Genomic DNA, 27,861 nt, shown 5'->3' on the forward strand with positions numbered 1-27,861 from the left:
TGTGTTCCGAGTATGAACATCATACAGCAAGATTGTAATTATTTTCTGCATTAAATATGTGATTTTGTGAGGTTTGCATGCTTTCAAGCGATAATAAAACCGCCCCTTGCCGCTAGCAAAGCAGTCACTGCTGTCTCCAGTGCGCGGTAACGTTCTTTATATTATTAAATGTGCTGTAAGCGATATTTTTGTTAGATGACAAGCAGAAAATGTCCCCATTCCCTGAAAAATATCAATTGAATTGGTGCAATGGCACAATACCTGTCTCTGTGACAACGCTATAGTCTCTATAAACAGTGAATAAATAAATATGAATAATAACAACAATAATAATTGCAGTCAGTTTGACAGTTACCAATATAAGTTTGAGATTTTTTTAAATATCAATATAGTTTGCTACGTGAAGTTCTAGAACACTTAAAAACGTTATCTTGTGACCTTGCAGTGCAGAAAGGTTTCCTAAAAAACATTTGGAAAAATACAGCAATTGCGCCGGAGGCAGCAGATGTCTCTAACCTTGGTTGTTGAATGAACAGTTAAATTAATGGAGCTGTCAAGGTTATTTTAAGCGTTGTAGTGTTGAGCAAGGTTTTGTTAATTAGATTTTCATATCTCGAAGGAATACCAGTACTTGCAAGTCAGCACAAAAATAGCATCTACAGTGGCTACATTGTGGTTTAAAAAGTATCACTTCTGGATATTGTTGTGTGCAGTGGTGTAGTGGTGCCTGGAGAAGTGTGTATACTCTTAATTTATGCCCCTCATTTTTTTTTTTAAAGTGGCCCAGCAAAGGATGAACGCCCTGTGTTATAAACAGTGACATGTAAGACTAGTCTTGCATATTTTGTTCACCCCAAAATGGGCCAATAGTTTTTGCACACTGTCACTTAACTTCTGCTGCTTGACTTCACAGAGTAAGGATCATTATGAAATTAATATTAGCCACAGAAGAGGTGCAGCATTTGCAATCAATGCTGGCCCAAATACTATAGGAAGAGACAACTACATAATTATGAATTTTGTGTGAACTATTCCTTATTCCAGAAAATTGGACAGCTATTATATAACCATGCAGGTAGTCTATAGCAGTCTTTACTGGGTGTTTTTAGGATATATTTGCATTTATTCACATGCGATTGCAGTGTTTCCCACTAGATTTTGTGAGACTATGGGGGGTGGACCTCCGACCCTCTTAGGGGGTTGGGGGGGGCATGCTCCCCTGTAAGAAAATGTTGTACATTTTAAAGTTAAATACTTCCATATGGTGCACTTTGAGAGCAAAATAAAGAGGCTAGTGTTGTGCTCTTTTAAACAGTGTCGTGGTCTTAAAGCTGCAGTTGGCAACTTTGAAATAAATTGAATTGAGAAACAGCGCCCCCAATTCTTCCCCATATACATGATGCTCTTCACCCCCAGCCAGAGTTTAATTGACAGCTGTTCACAAACAGGCCTGCCTTGACAAAAGCGATTGGCTAAAATTTTGCTGGATTGACACTACCCAACCCACATTTGTCACTCAGAGCTAGAGTCTGTGGTGCTAACTAATTTCTCACAGGGCCTCATTTAACAAGACACCATGTTTATATAGAAGGTTTTTTTTTCTTTCAATGAATTTTTACTACCTATGGTAGCTTTAACAATTTTATGCTCTAACCATTCTGAAAAGTAGGGTACAAACTAGGGATGTCAGTTTCAGCTTTTTATCTTTTGACAAATTTGACATTCTATAAATTTTTATGATATCATGAAATTGCATTTTTACTAATGAGACAAGCTGTTGTCACTGTTTTTCATTTTCAAATTTCATACATATTATTAACAAAACAATTCACAAGGTGGGAACCTAATAATTAAAATTAGGGGCTGACAATTAATTGTCAAACAAATAATTGCAATTATGATGATTTGACTATGACCCAGCCAACCTGTATAGGTATTATATTATATTGTATTGTATTGTGCAATAGTAAAATATTTCTGCCTTAAATTCCTCACTTTCACACATTATGTTAAGGCTCTCTGATTAACTCACAAGCCCTTATTTCTCATGAAGGAAGATTTGAGATTGTGTTTCTTGCATTTGAACTTCTCCACAGAAATAGAGCAGGACATCTCCTCTGTCTCACTGCTGCACTGCGTGAATAAACCCCATTTGCATTACATGGCCGTTAATTGAAACTGGAGTCCTTTGTGTTCACAAAATTAATACATTTACCTTGTTATTCTTCACGGGAGTTTGGCGAAAGTCTCATCAGAATGCTTGAACATCAGAATGCTTGAGAAGTGATTCATCTTCTCAACTGGGTGACACAAGTGCTTTTGCCTGCGCTCATCAGACAGCATGCAGGGAAAGACGAGGCTGAATCCAGCTTCAACTGTTTGTATTCAGTAAAAGGGACTCGGTGTTCGAAACTACAGTACTCTGTTAATTTCATTATTGAAAGTGCGGCATCATTTTATTATGCCTCTCTTTACTTGTTGCCAGTGGCTAATAACAGAAGTTTTTTGGTCGCACAGTGAGTAAATTACTCGCATATGTGAGTGATTTATATGCAATGTAGAGGGCTGAGTTAACGTTACTTACCTCAAAGGTTTGTCATCGTCCTCAACCAAATAATGGACAGAATACTCCAGTGCATTTATCTGTGAGTGTGTGAGTTTACTGCAATGGGTGAGGAACTGATTGGCGCACACGCAAAACACAACCTTTTATTTGATGTTATTATGAGACTGAGAAGTGCAAAAATATTTTAGATGAGAAGTGTAAAAAAAATTGGGTTTGTGGCGGGGCAATTTAGACTAGTCAATTAATGGTAAACACTGCGATTGGATTAGCTACTTATGTGCTGGACTGTCAAGTTTTTGGCTAATGCAGGACACTACTGAATGATGCACATCAGAGGGGATTTAGAATTGGGTATATGCAATGCAGACTTGTAAAGAAGTGGGTGTACGCCCTATACCTGCGTATACCCTGCACTACGTCCCTGGTTGTGTGTGGTTTCAGAGCAATTCAGGTCCATCCAGCTGGTCTCTCAACCCTGTGACCTCTGGCTAAGCTCTTTAAAAGCACTATGGGGAACACAAGCAGTGAGAGGGCAGGCATAGGCCAGGACAAGGCCCACCGAAGAGACAGCCAAGGAACCAAGGAGGGAGATCGTCCTAAAATCCTGATGGACAGCCCTGAGGATGCTGATATTTTTCACGGCGAAGACATCAAGGTGTGTGGGTTGGCATTGGTTTGAATGAATTGACCAATTATCAGTTTACTTTATGATGATATCATGATTTAGATATAATTTAATCTGCTACCTGCAATCTTTTATTAGGCACAGTTAGAAAAAGAGGAGTTCATTGAATGGAGACCAGACCTGGAAACCAATGAAAAGGATGCCGCTTTGGATCGACCCACCGTATTTAGGTGGACTGGAGCTGGGAAGGAAGTCTTTGTCTCTGGCTCTTTTAACAATTGGGCCAACAAGATTCCTTTGATTAGGAGGTGTGTAAAGATAACCTGAAGACTACAGAATGAATTCTACTTATATACAGTCACACAGAAAATGTATTAAAGAGAATCTTTATTCTCATGCAAAATTACCAAAGGAGGCTTTGACATTCAAGTTTTACCTGTGTTTCTTTGATAGTCAAAACAACTTTGTGGCGATTGTGGATTTGCCTGAGGGTGAGCACCTGTACAAGTTCTTTGTGGATGGACAATGGACACATGACCCAAAAGAGGTGACTGAGACATCAGTTGTTATCACCAAATAGTTTGTATTTTCAAAATTATGAATCAACATAGTTTTGAAATGTTGTCTCCCCAGCCTGTGGTGACCAACCAGCTTGGCACGGTCAACAACATCATCCAGGTGAAGAAGACAGACTTTGAGGTGTTCGATGCTCTCATGGTTGATTCCCAGAAGTGCTCTGACATGTCAGGTGTGAGCAACAATTTCTCTAATGTCTTCGGTGAAAGAGAGAGAAAAACTTAAATTACTTGGTGCATAACATGTCATAATGCTTCAGTAATTTTAGAAATGGTCAGTCATCTGTTGTGACACTTTTTTATTGTTGATTACAGACCTGTCCAGCTCTCCTCCTGGGCCGTACCATCAGGATGCTTATCTAGCCAAACAGGAGGAGAAATTCAAATCACCCCCCATTCTGCCCCCCCATCTATTACAGGTCATCCTCAATAAGGACACAGGTGTCTCTGTGAGTAAGACATTTTCACCAATATTGGTCCTAATATTTGCTTTTACAATGATTCAGTAACAATTCTTAAGAAATTGTGAAAAATAGTAGATATTCAGTTTGTTTACTTTTTTTGTAAGAATTATAAGGATTCACAAGTATTTAAAAATTGCAGTATTTACACTAGGCTTGGGATCAATGCTTTTTTTCATGCATCGATAATCAGAAAACTTTCCTGATGATTACTAATAAGTATCACCATTTTTTTCAGATATAAATAAGGTTACTCTTTGCACAGTAGTTTGTCTTTTCGTACTTTGTTTTTTGCCAAAGTGTGAGCAGCAGGGTAACTCAAAGGAGACCTGGCTAGAGTCACTCAGCACGCCCTGGATTCGAACTCGCTACTTTAGGGGTGGTAGTCAGCGTCTTTACTCGCTGAGCTACCCAGACCCCTGGGGAACATTGTATTAAAAACATAAGATATTTAAAAAATATTTATCTTCGGACATATTTTTTATATCCATGATGGTAAAAACAGTTATTTGTCATTTTTGTGTTGGGCCAGTGAAAATTTTCCCAGGGCCAGTAAAACACTGAAGCACTGGCCAAACCGGTCCAGTAGAAAAAATCCTTGGCGTTGAGCCCTGGTTTTATATGGACGGATTAGAACCTCTATTGCAATGGGTGGATTAATTACCACTAGACCACTCAGTCGGACTCTTTTATCAGCTGTTGGACAATATCACATGACCTACAATAGCACACATAGAGATGAAGTTATCAATTATAGTTATAATTAAGTTAAGTTATAATTAAGTTATAATTCAGTTATATTGGAATCCCATCTCTTTCCTTCATGTTTGACAGCGGCAAAACAAATGCTTGAAAAGTCTGAAGCAGTCGCAACATTTCCAAATGTAGAGTAACTGTTTGTATTATCTACATATTAACGGTGTATCCTTCTAAACACTGCAGACAACACACATACATCACAGCTCGCGTTTAATCTTCACCCTGCCTGCTGAGAATGAGACACAAAAACACGCATTTATACAAAGCATTCACTTAAAATCCCCATTAGTTATGTAATGAAATGTGATTAAAATTTTAAATGCTATAATACAGTAGGCTACGAATCTAAAAATGGCAATATATGTTGAACACTTGAATGCTGATAGATGTTTTTACTGATATACAAATGTAAATTATATGCAGTAACTGCATATTCAGTTATTATGCATTAAATGTTTACATGTAATTGCATTTAAAATGTAATTAACACAGAGGTATATAATGACGGTTTGTGAGTTTTTACTGCAAAACAACCCCAAAAAATGCAGCAAATTGCATTGCAAAATATTAGAAAAGAAGCAGGAAATTCAGCCATTTTGTAATTTCAGCAGTCTCTGCCCACATCTTGGGGACTATATCATCTGCGCTTTGCTTTGCACCACACCAGCTTCAACAGACTCCCTTCAGATTGTTCCTGACTTCCACAAAGCACACACTTATCATACGAACACACCCTTTACTGGCCCATTGTGTTGCAGTTGTTTGTGTTGTGATAAATACATGTAGTGTGACAATAAAATATATTTTAAAATAATAAGAATCGTCATGATTAATTATTTTCATATATTTAATACAGGAAGTGTTTACAAGATATTTTACCACAGATTGTGAAATAGTCCTCCTATATTTACCTGAATTGCTTCAAAATTGTTTAGAATAATTTCCAGACACTGCTGCTCCACAATAATCCACAGTTTTCCCCTCGAGTCATCATGTTTTTGTGACAAACTTTACAACTGGGTAACTGAGAAACATTGATGGTGCCTAAAATAATTCCCCTCACAACTTACTTCAACTGCTTTTTTTGGGGGCAATTTAGAGATTGGTTTAATCACATCAAGTTCATATGATGCTGTGTAAATGTAGCTGTTTTTGTCTTGTTTGAACTGATAGGGATTTTACAAAAGTTCAACTTCATTCTTGCATCAATAGAGTGAATGAGTAGATGTCAACGGTATGATAATAGTCTATTTTAAGGTATATCGTGAATCCTTGAAACTGTTTTAAATTAAATCATTACAATGTAATCTTTAGATTTACATATTTTTTCAATAAATAATTATATATAATTATAGCAAAAATGTAAAATTATTCAGTTAGCAAAAAAAAAAAAATCTAATTACAATTAAATATAGATAGATTCTCTGAATAGAGATTTTTCACAGATTAATGACATATATTAAAAACGATTTACCATGAACTTATATCATTATATCGGTGTATTACTGTCCATATAATCATAGTTTTACTTTTACCTTTGGTTACTATGATCTAATTGCAAATACCACCGTTAAAACTGGATACAATGGAACTTTCATACTGTGTAAAATCTTTTCTAATGCTCTTAGATTGTAGAAAAAGGCTTTGTTTGTCTTCAGATGACTGTATTTTAATTAGGAAGATCCTGATGAAAAGTATCTGTGAAAGAAAACTATGAAGCGACGCTGCGAGGTAAATTTTCCATTAAACAAGAGTGTTTTTCCTAACCTGACGCGACGAGCACTCTATTTTTGGAATGGTTTCTATTTTCTGCGACAACGCGCTGGGCAGCCCATTCAAAAATCCATCTCATAACATTTATATGAAAGCCGGGGTGACACACACACACACACACACACACACACACACACACACACACACACACACACATCTGCTAATTTTGACTTTCTTGGAGATTGTCAAAAAATTGTCATATGGAGATTGACAAAAATCAGCAGAGTACTGCGCGAGTGTGTGAACATAAAAAATGGTAATAGACTGAATTTTGATTTGATTCATAAAGTTACTTTGTCCTGTGTATGTGTGTGATTGTGTACACCGATTAGCCACAACATTAAAACTACCTGCCTCATATTGTGTAGGTCCACTAAGTGCTGCCAAAAAACAGCGACTACCTGCATCTCAAAGTAGCATTCTGAGATGCTATTCTTCTCACCACGGTTGTACAGAGTGGTTATATTAGTTACCATAGACTTTGTCAGTTTGAACCAGTCTGGCCATTCTCTGTTGACCTCTCTCATCAACAAGGTATTTCCGTACACAGCACAGCCGTTTTTAGTTTTTGGCACCATTCTGAATAAATTCTAGAGACTGTTGTGTGTGAAAATCCCAGGAGATCAGCAGTTACAGAATTACTCAAACCAGCCTGTCTGGCACCAACAATCATCCGTGCAATTATCTAATTAGCCAATCATGTGGCAGTAGTGCCGTGCATAAAATCATGCAGATACGGGTCAGGAGCTTCATTTAATGTTCACATCAACCATAAGAATAGGGAAAAATGTGATCTCTGTGATTTGGAGCATGGCATGATTGTTGGTGCCAGATGGGCCAACAAAAATAAAATTGGAAACTGAAGATATTACCTATCATTTTATTGTCATTTTTTTCATTTTAGATTTAGTCTATTCAGTTGGAAAACATTTATGCTTTTAAATGAAGCGATCTGAAGAGCGTTTGAACAGCGGGTAAAATGTAATGTGTTAACCGATGTGTTGCTTTCATACGAGCAGACAGGAGGCACTCTCATACTGTTCTGAGAGAAAAGGTGGATCTAATGCCATTGAGTATCTATAGTAGTGATGGGCAGTCCAGTTGTTTTCTGTAAACCGGTTCTTTTGGGCAGTTTGTTTAAAAAAAACGATTCACCTGTTCGTATAAGTTATCACGTAATGACATCACAGTACATAATGCTAGTACCCTGGCGTCATAGAATACACGCTCAAACATTCAATAAAGCCATATGTAAGTGCTGATTGCTGTATACAACACGAATGTTCTACATGTCTAAAGCATATTAAGGGTTTAAACTAGTCTTGACCCTTTTTTTTTTCTTTTTACAGAAACCATGACCCAGGTCATAACAACTTCAAATACAATCTGCATTCACAATACTCAAAAGTTAATTAGCATCTCTCGACTGAAAAGTTTTGCCCCTAATTCAAGTTCTCTGTTCACGCATGCTGATCAGCAGTATTATATCCAAAAGAGGCGATTCTCAGTTCAGTGTACTGTTGACTCGTGAACTGTTATGATCGACTCAATCTACTGTTGATTAGGGATGGGCATGGGTACTCGGACGTGGCAGCAATGATCGATCATGAAAACGATGATTGATAGTGATTACGCATGATGTGACTTTTCACTTAATTTGAAATCCAGTGACAATTACCTGACAACTAAACGCAAAAGTGTCAAAGAGGGAGCTTATTTTAAATTTTTGAAATTGATTACATGGTGACTTTGAGAAATTGATTACTTGGTGACTTACAATAATCAATGTAATCAATTACATTGATTATTAGAGACTTCTTATGGCAAACAAACTGATACGATGCTGCAATGCTATTGTTACAATAATCAAAACAAAGAGAGTGTAATTAACCATGTTTTGAAAACCTGTTTCTGTAAAACGTTTGCTAAAACGTTTGCTAAACAGGCTTTATTATCATTTAATGTAAGAACTTTGACTCGTTATTTAATATTATTTAATAAAAGTGAATGATTGTCACTGACTAAACCTCCCTTCCCTGCATGAGGTAACACACACATGCATCTCGACGAAACAAATTTAGATTTCCGCTCGAGTTTCCAAGTTAGATATCTGATTTAAAGTGTCATTCCGTTGCACTTTCTGTTGAAAGGTGGAAATTCAGACTCTCAGAGTTGACGCATCATGAATCACAGCAACAACAATACAGAGCATCGCGGCTTTCCTCACAAGAGCAAACATTTGGACACCCACATAACACCAGGCGTGTGTACAGCAGGCGAGTATTTCAAACAGCTAGACAGAGCATAGTTAAATGGAACACAATGCAGCATCTTCAAAACTGAACTTCAACTTACCACGCATATTAAAACGCAATGATTATGGCATCTCCTGTTATTTGAAAATATACTGTTCAGACAGTCACAAAAAAAATGGTGCGCACTTAGATTACTATGGTAACCCGCAGGAAGATCAGACATATGTGCATTGTGCACATTCTTTCAGAGTTGGGCAGCGAATCTTAACATAATGACAAAATATGATGCATTATCTTTTGTAGATTTTGTAACATATTATTTTATAACAGCCTGTAATAATAAATAGACGATACACTGGAACAACAAGATGCAATGCAGTAGCCATAGACGTTTGTCAGACATGTTATTATATATACGTTGTGTCGAAGACGCGAGACTAGGGGTCTCTCTTGAGCACTGAATATACCTCTGAACTATGAAAAAAGGCCAATGAGAAGTTGGCAGACAGAATTTGCATGTCCCGCCCCCGGACATACGGGTATAAAGGTGGGGAAATGCATCTGTTTCATTCAGGAATTTTCTTCAGAGCCGATGGTCGTGTATGCAGCGAGCTGCGAGCCACACACCTGTTCCTCTAAATCTGAGCGATACTGCTGTTGGATCTATGGCGCACATCAGCGGCTTTCTCCTTCTCTGCATGGCAGTGCAGTTTGCTCCTGGGTGCTTCGACAGCACAAAACAAAAGAGTGTTTTGTTAAAAGAGTGATTTTCTCAAAAAAGTGTATTTTCCTCTAAAAGAGCAATACACAGCGGCGTTGAACTTACTTTTCAGGACGCGTCTTTATAAAGATGCCTTTCCGCCCCTGTGTAGTTCCTGAATGCGGTAGAGTGCTCTCCGCTTCAGACGGCCACAGGCGCTGTCTCGTGTGTCTGGGCTGCAATCACACCGAGGCAGCGTTTGTGGATGGTTCAAGTTCTCACTGCGAGAGCATGCCCATGGCAACGTTGCGGTCGCGGCTTTCCTTCAACCGAAGGAACGCCACTCCAGCCACCCCCCTGGCGATGGAGGCGATCTGGGGATGGCAGCGGGCTCGGTTTCGCTCATTGATTCCCCCGTCCAGACTCGAGGCAACAGCGGCTCGCCTCACGGCCAGCCTGCCTATCCTCTGGAGCCTCCCAAGCTGGATGAGCTCGCCGCTGCATCGGAGAGCGGTCCGGCATCTGAAACGGGTGACTCGTCTGGGCTTCCGCCTTCGAGCCAGCACGCCCAGGCTGATGCCGATTCCCAGATGTCCGACATGCTTGCCCGGGCCGTCGCCAGCATGGGGCTGGACTGGAACCCGGTGGAGGGCCGGGAGGAGAATCAAAGTTTGAACCACCTGCCCCCCGGCACGCTCGTTGACTCCCCCGTCCGGGCTCAAGGATCCTCCTCCCGGCCCTCCACCAGGGGGCGGAGTGGTCTGTTTACCAGCTCCGGGCGAACGTTTCGGTCTCAGGGTCGATCGTCTCAGGAGCGCCTTGGAGCCTTCCGGGTCCTCGAGGGGGTCAGTGAGACAGGGGGCGTGCGCTTTCTGCAGGGCGCTCAATGCGGGGGCTGAGAGCTGGGCCCAGGATGAGGCTGAGTTGCACGTGTTTTAGCCGAAGGAGGACACCCTCGCCTCACCAACGAGCGTGAGCAGTCAGGGCTGGAATGCCTCGCCGCCTTCAGGCCAGGCACGGCGGTCCCTTTAAAACTTTTCCAGAGGCTCCTGGGGCATAGGGCGTCCTCCGCGGCAGTCGCACCGCTGGGGTTGATGCATATGAGACCGCTTCAGCACTGGCTCCAGACTCGAGTCCCGAGACGAGCATGGCGCTGTGGCACGCACCGTGTGATGGTCACCCCCGCCTGCCACATAACATTCAAACCCTGGACAGACCTCTGCTTTCTGCAGGCAGGAGTCCCCTTGTAGCAGGTGTCCCGACGCGTCCTGGTCACGACACCTTCAAATTGGGTTGGGGCCCATATGCAATGGGCACGAAGCCACGGGCCGTTTGAAAGGGGCTCCGCTGCGCTGGAACATCAACTGCCTAGTGTTGTTGACGGTATTCTTTGCCCTGCGGAGGTTTCTCACGCTGGTTCAGGGCAAAAACACAAATGCCAAGGCGGTGTACGCTCCCGCCACATGTCACAACTCGCCCATCGTCTCCTCCTTTGGAGCTTAAATCGCTGGTGGCGGATCACGACAACGCTTGCCCAGTGGAGAGTGGAGGCTTCACCCCCAGTCGGTCCAGCTGATTTGGGAATGGTTTGGCAAGGCTCAGGTAGACCTGTTCGCCTTCCAAGAGACATCCCACTGCCCGCTCTGGTATGCCCGAACAGAGGCTCCCCTCGGGGCAGACACACTGGCACACAGCTGGCCCGCAGGGCTGCGCAAGTACGCATTTCCCCCAGTGAGCCGCCTTGCACAGGTGCTGTGCAAGGTCAGGGAGGACAAGGAACAAGTCACTCTAGTGGCTCCCTATTGGCCCACCCGGGCTTGGTTCTCGGACCTCGTACTCCTCGTGACAAATTCCCTGGCAAATTCCCCTGAGTAAAGACCTTCTTTCTCAGAGACGGGGCACGCTCTGGCATCCGCACCCTGACTTCTGGAACCTCCACGTCTGTCCCCTGGAAGGGACGCGGAAGATCTAGCTGATCTACCACCTGCCGTTTTAGACACCATCAACCAACAATTCAGCGGAGGATTTCGCCGACCCAATCCACTGCGAGTACTCAGATCTACCCTGTACTGGAATAGGTGCTCCACATGTCAGGGCTCCTATGTGGACTTCCCCCCTGTGTGTATTTTCTCCGGTACGTTCCCCTTACGAGCGGACCCGCATCTCCCTTGGGCAGTTCCCACTGACCCCCGGTCGCCGTGTCTGTAGCAACTCCTCCCTCCGAAGAGGCGGGATCTACCACCGCGCCTCTTCCCACACGTTACCTAAAAGCCCATGTGGTGTATGTCATTCCGACGACTTTATGGGGCATTGGGGGAAGGGTACGTGCAGTCTGATACAGCTGGTCATTTTGGCACGTCAAGTACCTGTCCGCTCCTGTGTCAGCAGTACACGTACACGGCTCAGCTCATGGCGTGATTTAAATGGGACCCCTAGTGTCGCTTCTTCGACACAACGTCAAAGTGAGCGACAGACGGGGATGTCTAGGTTATGGATGTAACCTCCATTCCCTGATGGAGGGAATGAGACGTTGTGTCCTCCCGGCCACGTCGCTGAGCCGAGCCACTGTAGTGGCCGGACAATTTCCGGCTCCTCAGAAAAATCCTGAATGAACTCGTCATATTTCCTCGCTTTATACCCGTATGTCCGGGGGCGGGGTATGCAAATACTCTCTGTTAACTTCTCATTGGCCTTTTTTCATAGATCAGAGGCATATTCGGCACTCGAGAGACCCCTAGTGTCACTTCTTCGACACAACGTCTCGTTCCCTCCATCAGGGAACGGCGGTTACATCCATACCTAGACGTTATGAACATGTAATTGCCCCTGGAGTACTCCACGAGTAATTAGCCAGAGTTTCTTGAGTAGACAAAATTACCAAAATGCCCATCCCTACTGTTGACTCAAGAGCTGCTGTCCCTGAATCAATGTTCTGTTGATTCGAGAGCTGCTGCAGAAACAGAATTTCTGTTTGTGTTTTGGCCTGTGTGATCCCGCCCACTGCCTATTTCCCTATAGTATTTCACAATCCCGTGTTGTCAAATTTGAAACAAGTTAGCAGGCAAACACAGCAGCACCCTGCAGCCATGGAAGCCAGCAATACATCTAGTAATTAGTCAGAGTACTGATTGACAGAGTTATAAAAAATCCAGTTGAGCTGGTTTATAATTTGCAAACAATTAAAACATTGCAATTACATTAGCTGATCAACTTACATTGTAAGGCTCGTCACTTGCCATTGTCAGTTTGCTCATTCCTGTAGTGTGTCCTCAACCTGGCAACCCGCATCAGTTTTGAGTATGTGAAGGAGGGGGTGGGGGAGATTTGGACTGCAGTACCCATTTTAAACATGTGAAATAAATTTGAAATATTGTTCCTTTAAGATAGAGTAACTTGTGGATCAGTGTTGACTTGAGACGCAAACGGTTTCAAATGATTCAGTCCGATTTAGTGAACTGGTTCAACTCGTTCACTAAACCGATCTGGTTCAAAAGAATGATTTGTTCATGAACTAGACTTCACTAATCTATAGCAATGGGGCCTAGGTAGCCCAGTCACGAGTTCAGGGAATCCAGGTTGTGCTGAGTGTCTCCAGCCAGGTCTCCTAAACAACCAATTTGGCTCAGTTGCTAGGGAGGTTAGAGTCACGTGGGGTATCCTCCTCGTGATAGCGATTAGTGGTTCTCACTCTCAATGGGACACATGGTAAGTTGTGTGGATTGACTGTCTCAGAAGTGGAGGCAACTGAGACTTGTCTTCCACCACCCGGATTGAGAAGAGTAACCGCACCACAGCGAGGACCTACTAAGTAGTGGGAATTAAGCATTCCAAATTGGGAGAAAAGGGGATTAAATATAAAGGCTGCAAATCTATAGCAACAATAAAACAGTTAGAGACACTAAATTAAATAAAAATCTAATTAACACACATTATTACAAGGCTAAATAGTTTGTAATTTTTTTTTATGTGGTTTGGGTATTTTTACAACAATAACTAACCAACTAACCAATGTAGCCTGTAGCATCTCATATCATATACAGCTACAAAGAATAGATTTTCTGCCTCATTCTATGAACAGAATCCACAAATTATCGGAAGATGTTGTTGTGTACACTCTCTGGGGTTTGGAGCATCAGAAATAGTTCCTTGTGTAAATTGCCATGAGCATTTAGCATTATTTCAAGGAACAATAGTAATTCTAGCTAATAGATGCACCATGTTACCAGTTGCAATTATATTTTATAATTCATTCTATCAAGAAAATCCATGTTTGATCTTTTTCCCCTCTAGTAAGACCTTTTATATTAGTGCAAATATTTAATGAAAAAATATTGCTCCGAATTTGTAAAATAAAAATCGAATAAATCCTTAAAATAAATTTACTTGAGAAGCTCTTCTGCATAAGATATTTAGGCTTTTTCAGAGCATGTAGTTTTTAAATAAGTAGAATTTTTCTTACTGGACTTCCTGTTGTTGACTGCATGCTGCACAAGTGTTTGTAGCCTGTTAGCCTGCTTAGCATTGCTTATTCTGGAGTGGTGGTGGTGTAGTGGACTAAAGCACATAACTGGTAATCAGAAGGTCGCTGGTTCGATCCCCACAGCCACCACCATTGTGTCCTTGAGCAAGACACTTAATCCAGGTTGCTTCGGGGGTATTGTCCCTTTAATAAGTGCACTGTAAGTCGCTTTGGATAAAAGCGTCGGCCAAATGCATAAATGTAAATGTAAATGTATTCTTATTCTCATACTCATACGCTTGTCGTTTTATCGCATGTTTCGTTTTTTTCCACTTTTCTACTGTTTCATCTGTGTGTATTTACCTGTTGCTGCAGGCGCCTAGCTTGAGTCTTTGTTTGTAGCTTGCTAGCTTTTTATAGCTAATTAAATAGTTTTCAACTTATAATTCTTAACATCTTTTTCAGATTATTCTCTTATCATGATTCAACTGCATTCATTTTTCATGTGCATCTGCTTCCTATTTTTATCACGTTTAAACTGCATGCATTTTACAGCGCGCACCCATTTTTCTCCTCTGTGTTACATGGATTATTGCATTGATCTTAAAGCATTTCATATCAAGAACAACCATAACAACAAACAATTGCGTGAGGGATTCACATCGATTTCAAACCCTCACCAATCAGGAACATCAACAACAATCAGTTGCGGTAAGTCTTGGCATCCACTCATGTTATTTCTTCCTGCATTGCATGTCACATGTCCATAACAGCTTCTTCCGTCAGCAGTGAGGGATTCACATGTGATAAATGTAAGGAATTAGTGAGGCTGATTTAGAAGGTTAATGATTTAGAGACACGCATCAGAACGCTAGTGGAGGTCAGTGAGAAGAGAAGCCGGTAGATACTGTTTTGGATGAGGGCAGTACAGACAGCAACACACACACACTTTGGTTCCGGCTGTAGAGCCCCCACAGCAGGGCGTTTGGGTGACGTCTCGGTGGCATACTCGCTCAGCAAAGTGACACCACACTCCCATTCCTGTTAGGGTTTCCAATCTATTCTCCCCGCTCAGTGATGCACCCACTGGGAATTATGTTGAAAGAGCCCTAATAATTGGTGATTATATTGTAAGGAATGTGGAAATAGAGACTCTAACCACTATTGTTAAATGCATTTCGGTGCCAGAGTGTCTGACATCAGATCAAATTTACATGTGCTGGCTAATGCTAAACATAGATTTTCTAAAATTGTTATTTAAGTCAGCACTAACAATGTCCAGATTCACCAGTTGGAAATCACTAGAGATAATGTTAAAGAGGTGTGTGAATTACTGTATGTAATATAAAACAAATGTCATATACTGTAATATGCTCTGGCCGCCTCCCTGCTCATCTAATGGGGCCCAGGTCAGGAAGCAGACAAAGTGGTTAATCTGAACGTCTGCTAGCTGCCTTGAGACATCACACGTCTGTTCCCTGAATTACCAAACAAAAACGTGAAAAAAAATTGTGTCAAACTTATGTCAAACTTAAACAAAAACAAAAAAATCTAAGAACATTAGATCTCGTTCTACCAAAGCAATAATTGTAAATGAAATGATTACCGTAATTTCCGGACTATTGAGCGCACGTGAATATAAGCCGCACCCACTGATTTTTAAATAAAATTTTATTTTGAACATAAATAAGCCGCACCTTATTTATGAAACCTGGCTTAAACCGGATGAATATTAGTTTAAATGAATCTACTCCTCCAGGTTATTGTGAGCCTCGTCTGAAAGGTTGAGGATAAGCCGCAGGTGCCTACCGTTACATTGAAACAAATGAACTTTACTCAGGCTTTAACGAAACATGGCTTGTAACAAAAATAAATAGGCTTTAACGAAACACGGTGTGGCAGCGGGGGCGTGGTCAAGCACCCGTCCGGGAGAGAAAAGCGGTAAGGGCGCTTACACCTGAGATAATTTATGTCTAACACCGGTGTCTAATTTCAGTAAGCATGGGGAGAGCAGCATAAAAAGACAGCAGCCACAGAGCTGAGAGAGTGACACACGTCAGTCTAGTGTTGGCTAGGGCTGGGACGGTTACCGCATTACCGCAATACCGCGGTCACGTGACTCCAACCGCGGGTCTGAGCTTGTCACCGTCGTCACCGCAAAAAAACAAAAACAAAAAAAACATTGGCCTGCACATGTGTGCACGTTGTGTCTAATGACATGGATTCATTGATTCTAATGATATGGATTATGTCTAATGATATTAGCCTACATGGATTCAAGCTTTTCTAAACAAAACTTATCAAAATATGGAGCAAATCCGACCTTTCGCGAGTTGGGGAGCGCAATGTTCCATGACACATAATAACATTCCATTTGTATTAGAGATGCGCGGATGAGCTATTATTATTATTTAATCCGCAACCGCATCACAAAACTCATCTGTCCGCACCAACGTTTTTTGATAAATTTTCAAAACCGCATCCGCGGCGCTGACTGTTTTAAGGTCTGAGCGATGCAAGGCGCTGCTGCCGCGAGGCTAGAAAGCTCTTGGCTGTTCTAGAAAGGAGACTGATCCAATGCAGCAAAGATATTTTAAAGGCTAAAGTCCCTAGTAGGTTATAGCCTATTGGCTATGTTGTACCCCCAGAATATCAGCAGTGAAGTCCGTTTCCGATTGGCGCACAGGGATAAAAATAAATAAATAAATAGTAACGCACATCGGCAAACCTGACTACTAGGCTACTGTAGCCTAAAATTGTATCATTTTGTTTTGAATTTTGTTTAAAATGCATTTTAAGATTTCTATTTATTTCTCATGTCTGTGAGGCAGTAGGCCTAGCCGCCGAGTTTCGGTTCATTTATGAGAGAGCTCACGCGCAAGAGATCGCATCAGCGCTTCCACGTCCTGCTGCTGATTATATGTCTGCTATATTTGCTTCTTATTTATTAATTCTAGGCAATTAGTTAATGAAACAGTGATTAAAATTAAGATACAATTTATACAAAACGAAATTTTAAGTTAAAGAAAGGCTTTCTACAAAACAAAACTTAATAAAGTGGTCAAAATCATGTCTGACCCATCTTCAATGCGAATGTATCTGAGAATAATCTTAAATAAGGAAATCTATACAGTGATTAGTTCATGCCAAATTACTGCTTGATGAAAATTTGACTATTTAAAATTGTGCTCGTTTTTTTCTTCGGATGTAGGTGACAATATTTAAAGTCTGTCTATCAAAAGCGACTTCTGATGTGTGCTCAAAGTCTGTCGGGGGACTTCTCTGATCCAATGTAATGTATTTAATGCGGTTTACCGCTATACCGCGGGAATATCTTGCTTTTCAACCGCGGTTAGAAAAAATCCATACCGCCCCAGCCCTAGTGTTGGCGCATAGAAGAATTGAGAAACTTTATAAAATTGATTGTAAACATTGCTGTGGCCATTAAAAGCCTTACCTGGAATGTCAAGTGCCCTGCTGAAAACTGTCACACTGGTGCCCGTGTGACAGTTTTCCCAAGAAGGACACGTGAAGCAGGGCACTTGAAATTAGACACCGGTGTTAGACATAATTTAGCGCAGGCGTAAGCGCCCTTACAGCTTTTCTCTCCCGGACGGGCGCTTGACCACGCCCCCACTGCCACACACGGCTTGTAATAAAACATTTGCAGTAAACAGTAGCCTACCAAGAAAGTCATTGGTCACTATCTTCCTCATCCTGTGCACTGAAATCACTGAAGTCATCTCCTTCGGTGTCGGAGTTGAATAGCCAGCTTTAGTTGTCTTTTTGCACTGAGTCAATTCCTCACGCTGCTGTTTCCAACGTCTTATCATCGACTCATTAAGACCAAGCTCCCATTCAGCAGCTCTATTTCCTTTTCCAACAGCCAGATCAATCACCTTCAACTTGAAAGCAGCATCATATGCGTTTCTCCATGTCTTTGCCATGGTGAGGGTGACTTTACTACCATAATCAGAATGATGGGAAGTTTGAGCGCGCTCGATTTAATCTAAACAGTAAACAAAAAAAGTTGTTTTGACCTTAACCCGTTCGGCAATTTCATTGGTCTAATGAAAGCTTCACACCGCCAAAAAACTTTTTTTTATAAAATTTGAAAGCGGGAAAAATCCATATATTAGCCGCGTCATTGTATAAGCCGCGAGGTTCAAAGCTTGGGAAAAAAGTTGCGGCTTATAGTCCTGAAATTACGGTACAGATTATAGTTTATAGATTGGATGCGCACTGTTTGACTGAAACCTGGCTTAAACCGGATGAATATTAGTTTAAATGAATCTACTCCTCCAGGTTATTGTGAGCCTCGTCTGAAAGGTTGAGGAGGAAGTGTTGCTACAATTTACAGTTATGTTTTTGGTGTTACTCTGAGGACAGGATATCAATTTAAGTCTTTTGAACTAATAATGCTAATGTGACTCTGTCAGATATAAATAAAAAAACACTGTCATCTTTTACCCTAGCTATAGTATATAGATGTAGGGCTCACAGTTTAGGAGCGGGTTTGGTTATTAGCAATAATTAATAATTATCATAGATAATTATTAATTATTTAAATCAATAGAACATTGATTAGAATCAATGTTAGCTTCATCAAATTCAATAGAAGATTAATTATTATCAAAGATAATAATTAATTATTAAAATTAATTAAACATTGATTAGACTTAACACTAGTTTATTGATCCTTCAAATTCAACAATCATCAAAGATAATTGTCAGTTATCAAAATCAATAGAATATTAATTAGGATTAATGTCGACGGGGCACAGTCTCAATATTGAGACAGTATAACAGTCTCAATATTAGATTGTTCTCTTAGGAAATTGATGTCCGTAGATCATCAAGATTAAAAAGGGAACAACGAAGGATTGAATTCGAGCACTGGCATCCCCTGCCAGCCTTTGACACATGTGTATGCAAAACAAACCAAAACACTTCTCTTTTAATTATAACGAAGTTTATTGAAAATATAATATAAATTAATAATCAATACAATGCAGTCAATAAACATCCGACATTCAACTACAAACTAAACAGTGACGTGAATAGATATGGTAACCAAAATAAGCCTATAACACTTGAGAGGACGGTATGTGTGTGTGTGTGTGTGTGTGTGTGTGTGTGTGTGTGTGTGTGTGTGTGTGTGTGTGTGTGTGTGTGTGTGTGTGAGTGTGAGTGAGTGAGTGAGTGAGAGAGAGAGGAGTGACGCGCACGAAAATTGCGGACGTGACTCTTGTGGAGAGTACGTTACGTGAGATTTCCGGCCAGAGAGTGTGGCCGCGAATGTGGGCGGAGAGAAGCCAGTTAATGGCGTCTGCCCGTGTGCGGCATGTCTTTCGCTTGTACGACGTGTGTGTGTGTGTGTGTGTGTGTGGTTAGTAAGACAGAGAGAGAGAGAAAATGGCGGCGCCAAAGCTGGTTTCGCGATCGTGATCGTGGGAGGAAAGGCAACTGTTATGGATAAACACAGTGTGCCGCGATGGCGTAAATACACAACACAGTGTGCCGCGATGGCGTAAATACACAACACAGTGTGCAGCGATGGCGTAAATACACAACAGTCCAACGTGGTTGGATTACAACACAGCAAACTCTCGTTTGTGACAACAGTTTGTTACATCAATAGCTTGAGTATTATTAGCAACAAATGAGCGGACTCCGCAGTCCGTAAACTGTACAAACAATAAACTTGATCCACAAGAATAACACACCTAAATATCCTGCCCAGACGTAACCTCTTACTTAGAACGTGTGTTCATCCGTCGTTTGACAGATGACTCTGTTCCTCGAGGCTCGGGTGATGACGGGAGGCCGTTTTCTCACTCTGTTGGCAGGCAGCTGCTAATTCTCAATGGCTGGCGTAGAAATCAGCGACGTTAACTTGATAGAAGAGGGGAGGGGATCCTTCTTTCTTCACTTCTGCAGGCAAACAGATGAAGATGCGGATTGCTCGGCGGTTTCCTTCGGATCCCTTAAAGTGTTCGTTGGAACACAGTGTAATCTCAACTCGTCCAGCAAGATGGAGATTGTATGGCCGCAGTTTCAAGTTGCACGTTACTTCCTTGTGCAACGAGGCAACACCTGAGAGCAGCGATTGACTGCGTCTATGCACGGCGAGTAAATTGATGCCAAAAGCTCGATTTTGGTCTCATCTGACCACAACACTTTCACCCAGTTCTCTTTTGAATCATTCAGATGTTCATTGGCAAACTTCAGACGGGCCTGTACGTGTGCTTTAATTTTCTCAGGAATTCAGTCCTTCACGGCGTAGTGTGTTACCAATTGTTTTCTTGGTGACTGTGGTCCCAGCTGCTTTGAGATCATTGACAAGATCCTCCCGTGTAGTTCTGGGCTGATTCCTCACCGTTCTAATGATCATCGCAACTCCACGTGGTGAGATCTTGCATGAAGCCCCAGACTGAGTGAGATTGACAGTTCTTTTGTGTTTCTTCCATTTGCGAATAATCGCACCAACTGTTGTCACCTTCTCACCAAGCTGCTTGGCGATGGTCTTGTAGCCCATTCCAGCCTTGTGTAGCTCTACAATCTTGTCCCTGACATCCTTGAACAGCTCTTTGGTCTTGGCCATGGTGGAGAGTTTAGAATCGGATTGAATGATTGCTTCTGTGAACCGGTGTCTTTTATACAGGTAACACACTGAGATTAGGAGCTGTCCCTTTAAGAGCGTGCTCCTAATCTCAGCTCATTACCTGTATAAAAGAGATCTTGGAGCCAGAAATCTCTGATTGAGAGGGGGTCGAATACTTATTTCCCTCATTAAATGCAATTCAATTTTTACATGCGTTGTTATGGATTTTTTTGTTGTTATTCTGTCTGTCACTGTTCAAATTAACCTACCATTAAAATTATAGACTGATCAATTCTTTTTCAGTGGGCAAACGTACAAAATCAGCAGGGGATCAAATACTTTTTTTCCCCTCACTGTAGATCATGAAAATGACACATTGGGATTAGCATTTAGCAATATTCTCAACTCTCTTGGAGTCAGACAAAATGTATCCGGACCAACTCATCACCATAATCATATGCTAGATTGAATTCTATCATATGGAGTTGATGTTGATACTATAGACATTTTGCCGCAGAGCGATGACATCTTGGATCATTACCTGGTCTCTTGTATGTTACGATCAGCTAATGTTTCTCAATCTACACCATGCTATCGTTTAGGTAGAACTGTTCTTTCAACCACTAAAGATAGCTTCGCTAATTATTTTCCAGATCTATCTCATGTACTCTGTAAATCCCAAAGCCTAGAAGAACTTGATGAAATAACAGAAAATATAAATACAGTCTTCTCTAGCACTCTTGATAGTGTCGCCCCACTCCATTAAAGAAAATTAAAGAAAAAAAGTCCTGCACCATAGTACAATGATCACACTCGGAAAATGGAGCGTAAGTGGAAGAATACAAAATTAGAGGTATTTCATGGTGCATGGAAGGATAGTGTCTGTAGCAACCAAGATGCCAGGTCAACATATTTTAGCAAACCCATATAAAATAACAACAACAATCCTAGGTGTTTATTCAGATCTGTGGCTAATTTGGTTAGGAATAAAGCCTCAACAGAACCAGATATTGAAATACTCAGAAATAAAATTGGAATTATGTAATCATCTGTCACAGTACCTCAGAAAACATTGTCTCGTAATTTTCCTCATGTGCAACTTCAATCCTTCACTGTCATAGGTCATGAAGATTTAACAAATCTTCGAAACATCAAAAGCCACAACATGCATGTTAGATCCAGTACCAACCAAGCTCTTAAAAGAGGTATTCCCTGTAATCTCGGAACCGTTTCTTAATATTATTAAAGGAATAGTTCACACAAAAATGAGAATGTGCTGATAATTTACTATGTATTTGAGTTTCTTTCTTCATCAAAACAGAATTAAAGATTTTTAGGTATTCATTTCAGGCCTCCTCCTTTAAACAATGCAAGTGAATATACAAAATGCATATTTACGATCAAAATAATCCACACTACTCCAGTCGATAAATAAAGTTCTTCTGAACCCAAACGATTGATTATTTTTAGAAACAAAACAATACTTATATACCTTTTAACTACAAATGTTCACTTCTGTACATCTCTGTGATGCGTGCTCATGAGAGGGATGATGTAAGCTCGTTGGCAAGGTCATGTGTCATGTGAAGGAGGAGGCAGGAAGCGTGTCATTGTTTACAAGAGAAGAGGCACTGTACAAAAGTTTAATTGTCTTTGCTGTAGATTTGTATAAGAATATTGTTCAAAATGGTAATTTAGTGTGTGTAACCTGGATGCTTCAACCTTCAGAATCCCAAAGAAGATGCATGCCGGGAAAAATATTAACATTTCATCGATTGCCTATACATGATCATGAGCGATTGAAGCTCTGGCTTATCGTGCTGAACCTGGAAATCAGTACACCCCACATTCTCTCTCATATTGGATGGTGTCCATTGAACATTTTACCCCTGAGGATTTCAGACCATCGAAAGAAACAAAGGGTTGATATCTGAATTTATTGTCTGTTCCCATGCTTTTTTTCCAGCGAACTCTGATATGTGTGAAAACTGTCATTGTTACGCCTCCCTCGGGCTCTGCACCTACCTCAGTGCTCCGCTCCTCATCACTCGATTTGTAGTTCACCGCACCTGCACTCAGTTCTTTCAGTTCTCGCTTCAATTTGTGAAATTTATTTTCTGTGTGATATCACCTATAACATTGATCTCACTGTGTAAATCCCGTGAATCTCAGTAAACGCTCTCGCAGTTGGTTTCACGAACTACAATTTGTGTGGCTTGAATTCCTGACAGTCATATGGCCTATATATTTCTGCTAAAGAAAAAGCACAAGCAGATAATGCAACAGCATTGCTCAAAAATAAAGATGTTTATTTACTGCATTAATGTTTTTTTATTATTATTTGGAAATTATCATTTTTATTTAATTTGATAGTGTTTTGAAATTATTTTGGACTGTTTTGGTTTGTGAACTTTGTTTGGTCTGTGGTCTGTGCAAGTTTCTCTTGTAAATAATGACATGCTTCCTGCTGCCTCCTCCACATGACACGTGACCTTACCAACAAGCTTACGTCATCCCTCTTATTAGCGCGCTTCACAGAGATGTACGGAAGTGAACAAGTGTTGTTGAAAAGTAATTTAATTATTGTTTTGTTTCTAAACTAATCAATTGTTTGGGTTCAGAAGAACTTTATTTATTGACTGGAGTCATGTGGATTATTTTGATGCACTCTAAATATGTATTTTGGACCGTCAAAAAAATGAGTACATTTACTTGCATTGTTTAAAGGAGGAGGCCTGAAATGTCTTAATCTTAAATGCTGTTTTGATGAAGAAAGAAACTCAGATACATCTTGGATGGCCTGAGGGTGTGTAAATTATCAGCAAATTTTCATTTTTGGGTGAACTATTCCTTTAACTCCTTGCTATCCTTAGGACATGTCCCAAGAAACTTTAAAATGGCAGTTATAAAACCACTTATTAAGAAGCTACAACTTGATATAGTTCCTAGAGAACTGTCTAATTATAGACCGATTTCAAATCTCCCATTTATATCGAATGTACTAGAAAAGGTAGTATCCTCCCAAATATGTTTATTTCTACAGAGAAATAGTATATTTGAACAATTTCAGTCAGGATTTAGGCCCCATCATTGTACAGAGACTGCACTTATCAGAGTTTCAAATTACTTGCTCTTATCATCTGATCGCAGCTGCATTTCACTTCTAGTGCTTTTAGATCTTAGTGCTGCATTCGACACGATTGATCATGACATTCTCTTGAATAGGCTAGAGAATTATGTTGGTATTTGTGGTGTTGCATCATCGTGGTTTAATTCTTATTTAGACCAAGTGGTAGAGGTCTGCTATGTAAATGAGGAATTATCAAACCAAACAAAAGTAAAGTATGGAATGCCACAGGGATAAGTTATAGGGCCTCTGCTTTTCTCCTTGTATATGCTTCCCCTGGGAGATATTATCAGGAATCGTGGAATAAGTTTCCACTGTAATGCTGACGATACCAACTTGATTTTTCTTCAATTCACCAAATTAGCAGTGTATCAATGAAATAAAAAATTGGCCAGAAATGTTCTTCTGCTCAATTCCAACAAAACAGAGGTACTAATTATTGGACCAAAAACCTCTAAAAACTAGCCGCTAAAATATAATTGGACTCTCGATGAATGTACTGTTACATCATCTTCAACAGCCAAGAAATTATGTTATATTTGATACCAATCTGTCCTTTGATAATCAAATTACCAGTGATTGTAGAACAGCATTCTTCCACCTAAGAAATATTGATAAATTACGACACATGCTCTCTATTGCTGATGCCGAAAAACTAATTAATGCATTCATGACCTCAAGACTAGATTATTGTAATGCATTACTAGGAGGATGTCCAGCAAGATCAATAAATAAACTTAAATTGGTTCAAAATGCAGCAGCAGGAGTGCTGACTAGAACCAAGAAATATGATCATAGTAGCCCCATTGTATCATTGTTACATAGGCTACCTGTTAAATTTCGTATTCATTTTAAAATTCCGTTAACTACGTACAAAGCTGTGAATGGTCTAGCTCTGCAGTATTCCATCACGTTCATTATGATCGCAAAATTCTGGCCTGCAAATAGTTCCTAGAATATCAAAAAGATCCTTTTCATATTTGGCTCCTAACCTATGGAATAGTCTCCCTAACACTGTTCAAGATGCAGAGACACTCACTCAGTTTAAGTCAAGACTAAAGACTCATCTATTTAACTCACAATTAGGCTGCTATATTTAGGTCTACCAGAAACAGAAACATTGATCGTGATCTATAATTCTGCAATAGATTGAATGGCATCTGTGCTAATATTATTCTATTTGTTTCCCTGTCTCAAGGTCACCAGAACCGACTGGATCCAGCTCTATTCTTGCTTCATGTTGGACTCCACTGCTATGTGTCGCTGAGTGATGATGACTAATAGCAGCCAAACATCACTTTAGTCTATTACGATGGACTTCTGAGGATGAACTGATGCCAACTCAAATAAGACATGGGATACTTCATACACCATTGCCTTGAACCTTGGATTTAGGATAGACCTCACTGAAATTACCGGCCAGTTTGAACTGCGATGCACTTAATCGATCTCTGCCTGTATCACCTCAGTCTAATGATGGACTACACTCTTGAAATAGAATACATAGACTATAAATTAATTGCCAACAAAACCCTTCATCAGCCAACTAACAAGGACAATTTAATCTATGTGAACTTCTGCAGTTAATCCAGGATGGACTTCAAAGACATTAGTCATTAATCTTTCAGTTCATTCAAAATCTTTGTTTAAACACTGACCCTTAACACTTACTTAGTTGAATAATTTGAAACCATGACTTGCACTATACATAAGTAATATTGGCATTATATTCATGATGTTAGTCAGAGGGGAACTGGCCCCCTCAGTGAGCCTGGTTTCTCCCAAGGTTATTTTTCTCCATTAACCAACATCTTATGTAGTATTGTGTTCCTTGCCACAGTCACCTTCGGCTTGCTCACAATATACAATTACAAAATAAGACGTTAAATGTTTGGATTTGGGGAGGTGGTTGTATAATATTTTTTTGGCAACTTTGTTATTTTATTGTTTTTATCAGTTTGTGTAAAGCGCATTTTTAATTAAGAAATGTATTTTGTTGAATTTGTTTGTGTTCCAATGAATGAACTACATTTTTAAAGCAAAATCAATAAAGCAAAAATATTTACCAACTTTTGGGGAGTTGATGATGTAATTAGATATTGCCCAGCCCTATATACATTGCATCTGTAAAGGATTCACAGCGCTTCACTTTTTCAACATTTAGTTATGTTACAGCCTTATTCCAAAATTGATTCAATTAATTATTTTCCTTAAATTTTCCATAATGACAACATGAAATTTGTTTGAAATCTTTGCAAAGTTATTAAAAATTAAAAATTTTTACACTCAAAATTGAGCTCAGGTGCATCCTGTTTCCACTGATCAGCCTTGATGTTTCTACAACTTGATTGGAGTCCACCTGTGGTAAATTCAGTTGATTGGCCATGATTTGGAAAGGCACACACCAGTCTATATAAGGTCCCACAGTTAACAGTTTCTACAAATGTTAAATGTTTAACAGTGCATGTCAAAGCACAAACCAAGCCATGAAGTCCAAGGAATTGTCTGTAGACCGGCGAGACAGGATTGTATCGAGGCACAGATCTGGGGAAGGGTACAGAAACATTTCTGCAGCATTGAAGGTCCCAATGAGCACAGTGGCCTCCATCATCCATAAATGGAAGAAGTTTGGAACCACCAGGACACTTCCTAGGGCTGTCCACCTGGCCAAATGGAGCGATCGGGGGAGAAGGGCCTTAGTCAGGGAGGTGGCCAAGAACCCGATGGCCACTCTGACAGAGCTCCAGCATTTCTCTGTGGAGAGAGGAGAACCTTCCAGAAGAACCACCATCTCTGCAGCACTCCACCAATCAGGCCTGTATGGTAGAGTGGCCAGACGGAAGCCACTCTTCAGTAAACGGGACATGACAGCCCACCTGGTGTTTGCCAAAAGGCACCTGAAGGACTCTCAGACCATGAGAAACAAAATTCTCTGGTCTGATGAAACAAAGATTGAACTCTTTGGCCTGAATGGCAAGCGTCATGTCTGGAGGAAACCAGGCATCGCTCATCACCTGGCCAATACCATGCCTACAGTGAAGCATGGTGGTGGCAGCATCATGCTGTGGGGATGTTTTTCAGCAGCAGGAACTGGGAGACTAGTCAGGATCGAGGGAAAGATGAATGCAACAATGTACAGAGACATCCTTGATGAAAACCTGCTCCAGAGCACTCTGGACCTCAGATAACAGCTCTGAGTCTTCTCTTATAATGCCTAATGAGGTTGGAGCACGGGATCTGACATCATTCCTTCATTCAGATTTTTTTCAGATCCTTCAAATTCAGAGGTCCATGTTGGTGGACTCTGCTATTCAGTTCACCCCACAAATGTTCTATGGGGGTCAGGTCAGGGGACTAGGATGGCCATGGCAGAACCTTGATTTTGTGGTCAGTGAACCGTTTTTGTGTTGATTTTGATGTTTTTATTTTTTTATCATTGTCCTGCTGGAAGATCCAATCAAGGCCCATTGTAAGCTTTCTGGCAGAGGCAGTCAGATTTAGATTTTTTATCTGCGGTATTTGATAGAGTTTGTGATGCCATGTATCCGAACAAGATGTCCAGGACCTCTGGCAGAAAAACAGCCCCACGTCATTCAAGATGCAGCACCACATTTAACTGTGGTCATTGGGTACTTCATCTCTGTGTGTGCCAAACTCATCTCTGGTGTTTACTGCCAAAATGCTCTTTTTTTGTTTCATCTGACCATAAGAACCCGGTCGCTGGTCTTCCTCTTCTTCTTGTTCCTTCGATGTGTCCCATCATAACGTCCTTCTTCAGTGAGTGATCTGTTCGTACGATGTATCCAAAGTAGGCAAGTCGTAGTTTGGTGATCCTTGCTTCGAGAGACATGTCCGGTTTGATTTGCCCCAATAAAGATTTGTTTGTCCATCTGGCTGTCCATGGTATGACAGGATTCGTCTCCAGCACCACATTTCGAAGGCATCGATTCTTTTCTG

The 27,861-nt window shown here is 40.7% G+C and overlaps 2 protein-coding genes across 4 annotated transcripts in view; both read left to right on the forward strand.

The window, feature by feature from the left end:
• Nucleotides 1-27,861, forward strand: part of LOC127636083 (serine/threonine-protein phosphatase 2A 55 kDa regulatory subunit B alpha isoform) — a 1,105,001-nt gene that overhangs the window by 326,715 nt on the left and 750,425 nt on the right. The gene's annotated exons all lie outside the window — the stretch shown is intronic.
• Nucleotides 1-27,861, forward strand: part of LOC127636088 (5'-AMP-activated protein kinase subunit beta-1-like) — a 33,107-nt gene that overhangs the window by 152 nt on the left and 5,094 nt on the right. The window contains exons 1-6 of one of the 3 annotated variants that reach the window (XM_052116477.1): nucleotides 3-3,221; nucleotides 3,330-3,499; nucleotides 3,645-3,738; nucleotides 3,825-3,939; nucleotides 4,082-4,215; nucleotides 25,103-25,966. In XM_052116477.1, coding sequence (XP_051972437.1) covers nucleotides 3,075-3,221; nucleotides 3,330-3,499; nucleotides 3,645-3,738; nucleotides 3,825-3,939; nucleotides 4,082-4,215; nucleotides 25,103-25,171 — 729 coding nt within the window. In that variant the 5' untranslated portion in view covers nucleotides 3-3,074 and the 3' untranslated portion in view covers nucleotides 25,172-25,966. Of the gene's footprint in view, nucleotides 1-2; nucleotides 3,222-3,329; nucleotides 3,500-3,644; nucleotides 3,739-3,824; nucleotides 3,940-4,081; nucleotides 4,216-25,102; nucleotides 25,967-27,861 lie in introns of those variants that run through there. The other 2 variants (XM_052116476.1, XM_052116475.1) reach the window with 2 other exon arrangements.

This window comes from Xyrauchen texanus, chromosome 43, assembly GCF_025860055.1.
Source record: "Xyrauchen texanus isolate HMW12.3.18 chromosome 43, RBS_HiC_50CHRs, whole genome shotgun sequence".
Taxonomy (NCBI): Eukaryota; Metazoa; Chordata; class Actinopteri; order Cypriniformes; family Catostomidae; genus Xyrauchen; species Xyrauchen texanus.